At 39.8% G+C, this 13,967-nt stretch overlaps 1 protein-coding gene across 1 annotated transcript in view; it reads right to left on the bottom strand.

Moving 5' to 3' along the window:
* The window catches only part of ANKRD44 (ankyrin repeat domain 44), a 366,840-nt gene that overhangs the window by 149,733 nt on the left and 203,140 nt on the right, over positions 1 to 13,967 (bottom strand). The window contains 1 exon segment of the mRNA XM_020993541.2: positions 3,303 to 3,373. Within this exon segment, the coding sequence (XP_020849200.1) occupies positions 3,303 to 3,373 (71 nt within the window).

The following is a 13,967-nucleotide window of genomic DNA, read 5'->3' as shown; positions in this document are numbered from 1 at the left end:
GGAAGCAGCATGTGTCGGCAAATCAACACCACCACTTTGACCACCAAGTCCCTTCAGACCTTGGTGCAGACACCCAAGGACCCTGAGCCTAAGACTTTTGGGAATGGCAGTGTTCTACAATAGCAGACCTGCTTCCAGACTAACCCCCATAGCCTTAGGGGGAAAATGATTGTGAAAAGTCCCACCTTCACTACCACAAGTAATAACTGATGACCAACTACCAGAAATAGGTAGATGGGCACAGGACCTCTGAGAGAGGCAGACCTCTGAAAGAGGCAGGACCCTCTAGACAACTAGGCCTGCTTCCAGCCCAGCCCTCACAGCCATTATTTAGGAAAGCAACTCCTGTGGAGAAGGGGCCCAGACACCCCCACACTGTCAACCATCAGCCATACAAAGGGCAGGCAAGCCAGCCTCACTGGAATTGCAAGGCATCCTGAAGAAGAGACAGCAGATAACATGTGCCAGACAAGTCAAACCACCACCACCCCCACCACTATCTTGACTGCCATCTCCCCTCAGGCCCTGAGGGGCCGCAGCCCAGGATTCCAAACCCAGGAGTCTTGGGATTAGCATTAGCTCCAGGACAGTGACCTCCACCAACAATGCTGGGAAGCAACACCCAGAAAGATGCAGCCTGGGAAATGTTCCTAGTGGCGCTTTAGCCACAGCTAACTGAAGACTCAGAAATGAAAGTTCTTACCACCAATGTCCTCGGCCTTGTCAAACAGTTCATCATCAAAAACTGATATGATTTTATTAGTGGAAATGACATTAAAGATGCATTACCATCTGTTTTATCCCTGCATCCTAAGGACCAGGAGACTTTTCCATCTAACTTGCAACTGAAACCTTCTGTAGATACTGCCTCCCTCATTAGAATGTGAGCTTCTTGAGGGTATCCTTTTTTACCTCTATTCCTAGTGATAAGCACTTAATAAATGCTTTATTCAAGATTTCACCTCCTATTTTACTGGGAAAATAGAAGCCATTCATTCCAAACTAACTTTACTTCCATTATTCCATACCTCAAACATTCTCTTCACCCCCCTCCATTCTGTTCTCCTTCTTATAGTCCATTCTCTGATGACTACATGTCTCTTCTTGTGAAGGCCAACCACACCTGTCTTTTCCAGGCATTTATCTCCTTTGTCATTGCCTCTGTCTCACTTTTAAACTTTCCTTATCTATGAGTTCCATACCTGACTCCTACAAACATATCCAGGCCTCCCTAATCATGGAAAAAAAATCTTCATTTTACCCTATCTTTTCCTAGAAGGAGCCACTTACACTCATTGCTTATATTTGCTCATCTCCCAATATTTCTGAGGCTCTTGCAATCAATTGAAACTGCTGTCTTCAAGATTACAAACAATCACAACTGCCAAATCTAATGAACTTTTTTGCAGACCTCCTTCTACTCGACCTCTCTGCAACTTTTAACACTGTCAACAATTCACTCACTCCTAGGGAGTCTCTTTTTTTGGCTCCTCTGACACTTCTCTCTTGGGTCTCTTTCTACCCGTTTTCATTGTCCCTTATTAGCCTCTTCTGCTTGACCATCCTCCTGTTCCTACTCACTATGTGCATATTCCCCAAAGCTCTGTTCAGAGCCCTTTCCTTTTTATCTCTCTGTACTCATCACTTTGCTCATCTCATCATGGAAATGACTAGAGCTACTCATTCCTCAAATTCCAGTCCTAAATTACCTGATAGTTAAATGTATAACTGACTAGTCAGCCCAAGGCACTTCACATTCAACATGTACAAAACAGGACTCATTCCATCATCTCCAAAACCAATCCTTCTGACAAATTTCCCCATTTCTATTGATGACTCCATCATTTTTTGAGTCACCTAGATTTACAACCTTGGATTCATCCTTTGATCTTCCTCCTCCTCATCCCCCATATCCAAGCAGTTCCAAATCCCCAGTTGAATCTATCTCTACAACATTGTTCGCATCCATTACTTACTTTCCATTCACATAACATCTACTCTAAGTCAGGCCCTCATAATGTCTCATCTGGACTATTGCAGTAGCGTCTTTATTGGCCTTCTGTGTCCAGTCTCTCTTTCCTTCAATCCACCTGCCCCAACAGACACAAAATTAATATTCCTAAAATCCAGATCTCAATATGTCAACCTGCTACTCCTAAATGAAAAATTCTTCAATGTCTCTTTATTTACTTTAGAATAAAATGTGATTCTGAGAAAATCCATTGGTTGGCAATGAAGGCCTTATACAACCTAGCTTCCACCTACCTCTAAAATCATATTTCATATTCTTTCCCTTTTTTCTTTTCCATTCCAGTAAAACTGACATGCTAGCTCTTACCCATAGATGATATTATATCCTTCACCTTTGTGTTGGTACAAGTGGTCTCTCACTTGTGGAAAGCACTTCCTCATCACTTCCATTGTCCAGAATCCTTCGCTTCTTTTAAGACACAGTTCAATATCACCTTCTATGTACATGAGACTTTTCCTGAGTAAGCACCTCCCTCATTGACTAGTAAAGTTCTCTCCCTCTTAAAATCATTTTGTATTATTTTATATATCCTTTGTATTTACTTATCTGTATTCCAGTTGTGTCTCTTCAGTAGAATTTAAGCTCCTTGAGGGCAGAGACTATTTCATTTTTGTCTCTATATCCCCCGTGCCTGGCAGAGTGCCTTGAACGCCGCTGCCTGAGAAAATAATCTTAATCTAACACTGACCATGTTACTCTTTTATTCAAAAACCTTTAGTACTCCCAATACTCACAGAATAAACTCCTGATGCTGGCATTCAGAGCCCTCCATACTTTGGCTCCAAATCATCTTGTTAGTTTTATATCACCATTCCTCTTCATGTACTTACATTCCAGGCAAACTAGATGACCCTCATTCATTCTTCCCTCTCCCGTGTCTACATCTTTGCTCACACTGGCTCCCATGCACAGAACGGAATCCCCCATTCAACATCATCTGTCAAAGTCTGTCCTGACATCCCTAAGGGCCAACTTGAATACCACTTCCTCCATGAAGCCTTTCATGACCACCAACCCTTTCACTCCCTCCCCCAGGCGAAAGTAATCTTTCCCTATTCAAAATTCTCTTAGCTGTTTGGCTGGACCATTCCTTGGGACTCATCTCACTCACCTTTGTATTATAGTTTTCCCACTTACGAGTATATATTTAAAGAACAGAGTACCGTATCATATCCTTGTTTTCTTAACACATTGTCTCATAAATAGTAGTCACCTAAATGTTTGTGAGATGAAATGAATTAAGTGTTAAAATACATCAGGTGAAACTCACTTCGCTCCGGGAGGCAACAGCTCTGTGGAGTGGGGTCAACCACATGTTGTCCTTGGCATTTACACGAGCCCCTGGAACAGAAGGGCATAAGTTAGCACATAAAATATTGTCAATGGAGTAATCTGCTAACACGGTTTAATTCAGTTACTACAGTATCTTGCTCTTATTTTGATGGTACTATCTTCACCTGCTTTACTTTGAGTCGATTCTGTGCATTTAAGAATAGGGGTCTTTAAGTAGTTTATATCAGAGATGTCAATAAACTCAGAGATGTGACCAGCAACACTCTCCAGGGCTGCCAAACTAGATTAAAATGTAAATGGAAAATATTTAACAAAATATGTGAAAATGTAATAAAACATTCCATTTTAAAACTAAATCAATATGCAGCCTGCAGGGATCCTTACATATAAATTAATGACCACCATTTTTATTTGAGCTTGACACTAGATGGGTACCAGGCCTCATGGTATTCAGGAAAAGGGTGGGCAAATGTTACAAGGAAGATGTGGTGGGAGTTAGCAGAGAAGGTGGATCAAGTTGAGGTGCTCTGGGACTACCTGGAAGATTAGATTCTTAGTAGTAAAGAAATCAGAGTGAAAATTACAATCTGGTCATTTAACATGTGCACAGCACTGATTAATGTATATAATATGCTTGGAGCTGAACATAACAATTCAAAGAGCCTTCAACTCATTACGTGTTTAAGACATTTAAATTTCAGTCACACCCAGGAAACATTGAAGTCTTATCTACTGTCATCTAAAGGGGTAGACTGAGGGTGTTTTGAAAGAATCTGGGGCGAAAAGGCTAAGTAGTTCAGCCTAGAACCAAAAAAATTTCAATCTACAATACTCAAGTAATTTACAGAAAGTGCAGGAGCAACCCAGTTCTTCAAATTCTTGGTATTAGGAGAACCTGAACTATTCCAGATTTTTCATGGCTATTGCCAACCCTACTTAGCCAAACAGGCTCAAACCCCAGGAACAGACCAGATCAATCCCAGAAACAATTCTCTGTGAGCTATGGCAGAATCATGAAAACAATTACTTCAGAAGCAATAGAATTTCAGAATTTCAGAGCTGGAGAGGGCCTTAGGGACCCACTAGCTAACAGTAATTCTCACTACAATATTCTTGACAAGTAGTTGTCTGGCATCTAAGGCAACTCATCTAATTTGGGGTATCTCTAATTTTTGGGAATGTTTGTTCGTTTGTTTGTTTGTTTGTTTTTCCCGAAGCCAAGCCTAAATTGGTCCCTCAGTAGCTTACATACATTGCTCCAGGTTTTACCCTCTAAGGCAGAACAAAGTTTAATCTCTCTCCCATATGACTTTTCAAATGCTTGAAGGAAAGCCAGCCTCCCTTGTCTTCTCTTCTCCTGGCTAATCATATTCATTTCCTTCCTGTTATCTTCCTATATTATGGTTTCAGGTGACTTCATCTCTTGGTCAATGTCCTTCCTAAAATGTGGCACCCCAAAGTGAGCACAATATTCCAGATATGGTCTAACTAGATCAGAATACAATAAGACTATCACCTTTCTTGTTCTGGGCATTATATCAAGATCAAGGTCTATGTTCATGTCAGCTTCTTTGCTGGCCATGTTGTATCATTTGGAGTTTATGGTTCATTAAAATATCTCCAATTAGAAAATGTATGTAAAATATCATGCAAATTCTATAGGCTCTGTCATAGACCTCTTTTTTCTCCTTCTGTGCTGTTTCATCTGGCAATGTCATCCGCTCTCATAGATCCAGTTTTCATCTCTATGCTAATGATTCTCAAATTTCCTTATCCAGCCCTAATCTCTCTGCAATCCTCCAGGCTCATATCTCCAGCTGTCTATTGCACATCTCATGTGAGATGTCCTGTAAACATCTTAAACTCAATAAGTCCAAAACTGAACTTATTATCTTTCCTCCCAAATGCTTCCCCTTCCAAAATTCCTTATTACTGCCCACTCACTGAGGCTCCCAACCTAGTTGTCATCCTTAACTCTTCACTCTCTTTCCCCCTCCCCCACCAATATCCATTCTGTTGCCAAGACCTGTCATTTTTACTTTCTTAACATGTCAGCAACAGCTTGCTGTTCTGTCTCCTTGCTTCAAGTCTTTCCTTACTCCAATACATCCTTCTACTCAGTTATCATGCTAAAGCACAGGTCTGATCATGTCACTCCCCCCCACCCCAGTGGCTCCCTATTACCTACAGGATCAAACACAAAATCTACATTCAGACTCCATAGCTCTTTCTCTGAATGTGGATAGCATTTTCCCACATGAGTCTTTTGGAATAGTCTTGGATCACTGCATTGCTGAGAAGAGCTAAGTCTATCATAGTTAATCATTGTACAACATTGCTGTTGCTGTGTACAATGTTCTCCTGGTTCTGCTCACTTCACTCAGCCTGAGCTCATATAAGTCTTTCCAGGTTTTTTTCAAATCATGCTGCTCACCATTTCTTATAGCACAATGGTATCCCATTATATTCATATACTACAACTTGTTCAGCCATTCCCCAATTGATGGGCATTCCCTCAATATCCAGTTCTTTGCCACAACAAAAAGAGCTGCTATAAATATTTTTGTACGTCTTGGTCCTTTCCCCTTTTTCAAGATCTCTTTAGGATATAGACCTAGTAGTGGTATTGCTGGATCAAGGGTGTAGCTCTTCGGGCATAGTTCCAAATTGCTCTCTAGAATGATAGGATTAGTTCACAATTGTACCAACAATGTATTAGTGTTCCAATTTTCTCACATCTTCTCCACTATTTATCAATCTCCTTTTCTGTCATATTAGCCAATCTGATAGAGTATGAGGTAGTACCTCAGAGTTGTTTTAATTTGCATTTCTGTAATCAATAGTGATTTAGAATATTTCTTCATATGATTATAGATAAAATGATAGCATTATTAATAAAATGATTAAATTACCCAGAAAAAAACAAACACACATAAAGCATCTCTTTAATAATATATTCCAGAATTTTTCTAGGAATTTTAGTTAATTCCACCAGTATATAGGCTTAAGACTCTACTCTCTGCTTGACTGAGCTAAAAGGGTGGATGGGGAAAATATTACCTCACGAGAGGTAACAATATATACATCTGCATAATTCTATCACTGAAAAAAGATCATATAAGGCAATTGCTGAGCCTCCTTAATTTGGTTTAGTGTTTTGAGCTGCTCTCTCCGCTTCTGGTAAGTTGGGAAAGGTTTTATAAAGGAGTCTGATTTGGAAGGAGGAGGAGAACAATCCATGGTCACTCTGTGGACATGATGGGAGGAAGCTATTTTAGGTCTTAGGGTAATGAAGAAGGAAGGACAACAAGAACTAAGAGTGGGAAGAGAGAAACAAAGCAAGTAGTGAAGCCTCAGAAAGCTAAGTGGGACAGAGAAGGAGAGGGAGGCTGCAGGAGGGGAAAGAAGAAAGTTGTGGCATTATATAGAGAAGGCATGAACAAAGCCAAGCAAATGGAAAGAGACTAAAACAATCTGTGCACATTTTTTAAACTACTGCCATAATATTTTAAGAAAGTCCAAGGGTGTAGTAGTTGAAAGGTAACATGAAACATTTTTTGACTGATCAAAAAAAAGAAATAGAAAGGGGCAACTAGGTGGCACAGTAGATGGAGCACCTGCCCTATATTAGGAGGACATGAGTTCAAGTCAGGCCTCAGATCCTTACTGGCTGTGTGTGACCCTGGGCAAGTCACTTAACCTCGATTGCTTCTCCCCAAAAAAGTAAGAAATAGAAACATAGGATCATAGAATATAGGAACTAAGAGAGACTTCAAAGGCCATCTAAATCAGATGTGTACCATAAGGAATGTTGCTGAACCAGATTAAAATGTGATTGGGAAATATTTAATAAAATAAGACAGAATAGAATATAGATGATATTACTACATGGTTTTCTAAGTCACTATGCTATCCACAAAGGTCTTTATGTATGGTTTGGTGGCCCCAATTTCTATTTGAGTTTGACACCATTGATCTAGGTTATCCCTTCAATTAATAGTTATAGACACTATGGTTTGGAGAGGGAAATCAATTTACCCAATGTCATACAGAAAAGTAATAGCAGATCTAGGACTGAAACTCAAATCTCTTGATTCCCATTTCATAGTTTCTTTTCACTATTCCACACTGCCTCACTGACACAGATTTTTTTTCCCCTTTTCCAACTAATGAAAAAACAAATACATTGAATCCTCAATATTTGCCCATTTAACTTTTGCTTAGCTTTCAGGACTTGGGTTGGTGCACATTCCCAGCTAGTAGAAAAAATGAGAGGCCCAACGTGTGCAAGTTTGTGCATCAGCTGATAAAGGACTTCACGGACTTGTTCATTCTACCATTGCAAAGAGCTCCCTGCATTCATTGCACATTTTCATTGTTTGCCTTCAAAACTCAAGTTTTGTGTTGCAATTATGCTCCCAAAGCATAGCGCAAGTCTTTTGGGCTCTAAGCCCAAGCGTGCAAAGTCAGTGATGAGGCTTAGTGAGAAAATAAAGGTGTTAGATAAACTTTGTGCTAGAATGCCTGTAGCTCCGCTCAAGTTTGGTGTTGATGGATAGACTATTCGTTACATCTACAAAAAAGAAGAAAGTATTCACAAAAGCAGAGCGATGAAGGAATTGAAAAAAACGGGAAAGCAACTAAGTTTTTGGGTTAATGAAACAGAGGTCTCTTCCACCAGGAGCACAAGCACCCCCGCAGGGCTTGGCAAGAAGTGGTGCTTGGCCTGCCTGGCTGCCAGGGGGAAGTGCTGCTCTGACCTGGTTGGGGACTCACCTCAAGGCACGAGCTTTTCATCCAGAAACAGTTCAACCACATAGCCAAAAGAGAGATTAGAGTGGCCGGCTGCCCCTTTCAAAACCTTTCTCACCTCAGGGTTGTTCTGACATTACTGCCCTTGAATTGCCTCTACTCTCCCTTGCATTTTGTGGATTATTTCATGAGTACTGAGTTAGGAAAAGTACATATTATCAGAATTAATGTTTTATCATAAAGAATTATATGCAGAAAAGTGTATTTTCAGCAATCTTTAGCAAATGATAACAGTTTTTGGTGGTCCCAGGAACCCAACCCCTTATTTCCCATATGTTCAATGTATAGACATTTGTATTTTTTGACTTTCACTGTTTTCTAGGAATGTTACCTCCATGAAAATTGAGGACTGACTATAACTTCAACATAATTATCAGAGCATGAAGAAGACATATGATGAGCCCTAAAGCAAATGAGGACAGTATTATATTCAAATATTGATATCACTAGGTCTCTGAGTTCACCACCTTACTGCAGTTCATCAGTCTGGAAAATACATACTAGGCCAAGAAAAGTGTATAAGAAAGTATCAGGTTGTGAAAAGCTTTAAGCACAAAACAGAGGAATTTATATTTGATCTGAGAGGTTAAAGGGAGCCATTGAAGTTTATCAAGTAGACTTGGGTGAGATGCTCATACTTGTGCATTAGGAAAATCACTTTTGGTAGTTGTCTATCAAGGAGATAGATTTGAGGGAGGGAAACCAATATGGAGGCTATTGTAATAGTCCAGGCAAGGGGTGGTGAGGCCTGAACTAGGGTGGTGGTTATGTGAATGCAGAGAATGGAATGGGAGGGAGGTTTTGTGAAGACAGAAGATTTGGCAGCTGGTTGGATGTAAAGGGAAAGGGGAGTGACAATGAAGAGCTGATAATGACACCAAGGTTTCGAACCTAGTTAACTGAAAAGATGTTGGTACCCTTGGCAAAAATTCAGAAAAAGGGTGAATGAAAGAGGAGGAAGGGGGAAGATGAGATTGATTTTGGAGATGTTGAGTTTGAGATGCCTATGGGACATTCAGTTTAAAGTGTCCAATAGACAGGCAGTTGGTTATTTAGTACCAGAGATCGGGAGAGAGACTAAGGCTAGATATATTGATCTGAAAGTTATCTACTTAGAGATAATCGAACCCATGAAAAGTGATGAGCTATCATTAAGCACAGACAGAAAAAAAAAAGATGGCCCTGAAGAGAGCCTTACAGTTTGAGGGGTTGACATGGATGAAGATCCACCAAAAGATGTTGAACAAGAGTTAGGCAGGAGAAGAACCAGGAGAGAACAGTGTTATAGAAACCCAGAGAAGACAGTTTCTGGGAGGAAGTGGTCGACAGTGTCAAATGCTACAAGAAAGTCAAGGATGAGGGCTGAGGAAAAAGCATTAGATTTGGCAATTGAGAGATGTTATTGGTAATACTGATAACATTTCAGCTGAATGACAAGGTCACAAGTCAGATTGCACAGGATTTAGAAGACAGTGAAAGGAGAAGAATTAGACATGCCTAGTAGAGATAAATTTTTCAAGGAGTTTAGGGAGAAGAGGTAAGATACAGGATGATAACTAGCAAGGATATTAGTATATATTGATGGGATTTTTGGTGGGATGAAGAAGACCTAGATGCATTTGGAGGCAGCAGATTGAAAGATGAGAGAGAGAGAGAGAGAGAGAGAGGAGAGAGAGAGAGAGAGAGAGAGAGGATAAAAGTGGAGGCAATCTGTTGGAGAAGATAATAGCGGATGAGATCAAAGGTACATGTGGAGGGGTTGGGTGTGGCAAGGAAAAGAATCATCTCTTCAACAGAGACTAGAGTAAAGGAAGATAATGAAGGTGGTGTCAGGTTAAGACAAGAAGACGGACCATGACCTTAATTTTTTCATTGAAGTATAATATTAGACCTTCATCTGAAAGTGAAGGGGGAGCGGTGATATGGTAGGTTTGAAGGGAGAAAAGAAAGTTAGGTGTCTTAAACATTCTTTGCCTCTCTGATCTTATCTTGTTGTAGTCTCTGGGATTCAGCTAAGACATAATCTTATCCTTTCTAGACTGTGACTTAGAAAGGAAGGAGAAAGAGATAGTTCTTGATCTGAAGGAACTTGAACTATAATTAAAGAAATAAAATAAATTAAAATACAATAGAACATAGATAATGTTAATATGTAGTTTTCTAAGTCAATAAGCACCTGCTGGCATCCTCATGTATAGCTGAGTGGCCCCCTTTCCATTTGAGTTTGCCTCCATTGGTCTAGCCTACTGTTAAAGATCTCTTAGGAAGAAAACTTCTTTTGACAACCACATCACACACACAACACATACTACTCACCCTACCATAAAATAACATGGACTAACTCAGAGCTCTTAACCTAGATATTCTCAAATTTCCTGCTTATTAAAATATATCCAAAAACTCTTGGCTGTATTTACACATGGAGCTATAAGATTCCCAAAGTACTTTATTTGTATACTTTATCTTGTTTGAGTCTTATAACAATTCCATGAAGAACACAGAATGAATATTATCCTCATTTTACAGATGAAGAAACTGAGGCTAAGAGATGTTAAGTGACTTGCGTGAGGTCACATAGCCAATAATCTAAGTGGAATAGTTAAGACTCAGACCCAGGTCTTTTGATTTTAAATTCAATGATCTTTCCAGTACAAATGCTGCCTAACTGCACTTATGTACATTTATTCATTTGGGTTTTATGTTGGTCAGTTTTCAAGTTAAAACTTTATTGTATTCTCATAGACATCTTTTCCAAAGATCTTTCCCCAAAGTTGGACAGGGGAAACATACCTGGAAAAGACTGAGGCATGCTAATGAATGTTTCCAAAACCTCTTGTCTTGCTACAGGGTGAAGAGGGCTGGAAAGGAGCCACATATCATTGGGTTTCTCCAAATATAATTTCAAGAATATCATATCTTGGAACTCTATCTCAGCCCCAGAAGCTCCTTCACTAGCAAAAGCAGAACTACCTAAAAGGGCAAAAATCAGCTCAAAGCCTTAGCAGGAATTTCTATGACTAGTACAAATACCACAAAACTGCACTTGCTCAGGCAGATCAGTCTGAAACGTATCCTCCTTTGGGCAGCAGCAATGTCCTGTGGTAAAAGATAGAAAAAACTAGACACTAGCACAGGACTACGCCTGAGAAGGCCTCCCCATTGGCGGAGGTGGAGGTAGAAAAAGTAAGGAAAAATTCATCCCAGCTGAAGAATTTCTTAACTTTCTATTTTAACTAATTATTCTAAGTAGATGATAAGCTTTATTGCGTCTATGTTGCTGAAGGACTGGATTGGACCATATGTCTCAAAGGTCCCTTTCTGCTCTAACTCTATAACCTTATGATTATAAATACTGCCAGTATCCTCTAAATTCAGTACCTGGGAAAAGCCCCAGCTTTGCCCCATTCTATTTACCTCTCTGTCTCTATTTTGGTCTACCTCCTAGTCATGTGACTAAGATTTCCATGTCCTCTTTTCATCTCCTTTTATAGCTGCAAGTTTAACTCTTACCATTATCAGTATACCCCCTTCCATCATATTATACACATACATACATAAATGCAAACACACACACACAATCTCCTTGTTTCTTTGGTCATTAGAAAGCTCAGAACACTGACCTCCTGATTCCTTTATGGGCAGGGGGGGGGATTAATTGGGCTAGTTTTCTGAGCCAATTATATGAAAAATGCTGCTGGTTGATTTCATTCATTGAAGGAAATCTCAAACTTTCAGGTGATTCAAAAGAAAAACTGGTAACTCTCCTACTTCACGTAGTAACTTGGGATGAAATCTAACCTTGGAGGTAAGACTGAGGAATAAAGACAAAAAGGTACCTGTCCATTAAATGCATAGTCCTGAACAATGCAGTATCTACTCAGGTAAAATGTCTGTGAACTGAATGAGTCATCCATTTCATGTCGATTGGACCAGTCCAAAAGAAATTAAAATTTGAATACACTTAGCTATTGCAACAGTTCCATTTCAAATGGCTCCATGAGTGGGTTTTTGTTCTGAGACTCTGCCAAGGAGAAGAATGCGTTAACCCAGAAGGGCACGTGTACCAAGTGGCACTGGGTACGATACAGTTAACCTGCACAGTTTGTCAGGATGCATATGCTCTAATGGCTTTTCAGGGCTACTCCAGGATCACTTGAGAATTAAAAGGATGATTGGAAACCCAGGAAATAGCTTCTCTCAGTAGTTATTTAAGTCCTTCCCTTATCCACTTGCCCTTCTCAAAAAGCTGAATAGGTGGCAGCCAAGAAAACAACCTCCTCTCCATCCCCCCCCTCCAAAACAAAAATTATTATTACGAAAGCATCGTTATCTGGGCTCAGAAGCAGGCAGTATATCATCAGTGTCATCTCCTACTGGTGTCTTCCCCATCCTCTTCCTCTGCATATTTCAGCGTCTTGTTTACACATCAGAGGGAGACAAATCCACCCCTGACAGGTTTAGCAATGAGATGAATATTTATAACTGACTTTTTAGGGAGCAGCCTTCTATTTACCTGCCAGCAGGAGCCATTGTGTGCTGAGCAATGATACGAGTAGCATTTCGATGCCTTTTTAAAAAGGACATTTTCTCTACCTGGCCACTGGATACGGTTTAGCCAGGGAAAGCAACAATGACCCTTCAGGACTCTGAGCCTTATAGAATTGAGGGCTCCCAAAAGACCCAGAGTATGATTATAACGTCCTTCGTATTGCATGCCTCTCCCTCGTTTCATGGTTCTATTCAGCAGCTAGCACACAGTAGCAAGGCATTAGGAGAGTAACGTCCAGAGGCAATATTTCTCTTCCTTCAGCTATGCAAAGATAGGGCTGTCTGTGTAATAGGAAGGAAAGGGAGCAATAGCATTAGCAAACACTGTCAGAGTCAAAGCCAATATTCCAGAGCAAACATATGTATTTTTCTAATCCTGGTGAGCTGATTTGCAAGGCTAGGCTCATCCAAATTGAGACATTTGATCACGCAAATGCACATGAGACGTGTAAATGTTATATGAGATGGGTAGCTAAGTGGTATTGTGGATAGAGTACTGGACTTAGGAGTCAGGAAGACCTCAGATGAAATCCTGTCTGAGATGCTTAGTAGCTCTGTGACTTTGGTCAAATCACTTCGCCTCTCTCAGGCTCAGTTTCCTCAACTTTAAAAATAGGAATCATAAGAGTACTTATCTTATTGGGTCATTGTGAAGATCAAATGAGACAATATTTGTAAAGCGCTTTACAAAAACTTAAAATGCTGTATAAAATGTTAGCTATATCAGACAGTGGGAGAATGCTGTAGGTGGTTCAAATCCTGTCTCAGGTATTTACTGGCTGTGCAAATCTTTGCAAATCATTTAACCATTCAGTCTCAGCTTCCTTATCTATAAATACATAATATATAAAGCAGGGATAATTATAACATCTACCCTAGATGGTTAGTGTGAGGATTAAATGATATAAAAAATGTACATTGTTGGCTTAGTATTAGTGGCAATTAGATGGCATAGTCGATAGGGAGCTAGATTTGGAGTTAAAAAGGCCTGAGTTTGGTTCCTATCTTAACTAGTTGTGTGACCCTTAACTTCTCATAGCCTCAATTTTCTCATCTACAAAATGGGTTAATAATAGCACTTACATCCCAGGTTTATTGTTTGAAGATCAAATGAAATAATATATGAAGCACCTGATAAACCTCCATGTGCTATATAAATGATAGCTATTATTATTAATTAGCATACATAAAAAGCTTCGATGACAAGTAATTCAATCTTCCATGGTAAATTTTTTTTTCATTTTTTCATAGATCTAATTTTTAGCAAGTTTCTCCTTACAAT

This window comes from Phascolarctos cinereus, unplaced genomic scaffold, assembly GCF_003287225.1.
Source record: "Phascolarctos cinereus isolate Bilbo 61053 unplaced genomic scaffold, phaCin_HiC Scaffold_726;HRSCAF=1367, whole genome shotgun sequence".
In the NCBI taxonomy this organism is placed as follows: domain Eukaryota; kingdom Metazoa; phylum Chordata; class Mammalia; order Diprotodontia; family Phascolarctidae; genus Phascolarctos; species Phascolarctos cinereus.
The sequence above is the reverse complement of the archived record's forward strand: the minus strand, read 5'-3'. Positions and strand labels throughout refer to the sequence as shown.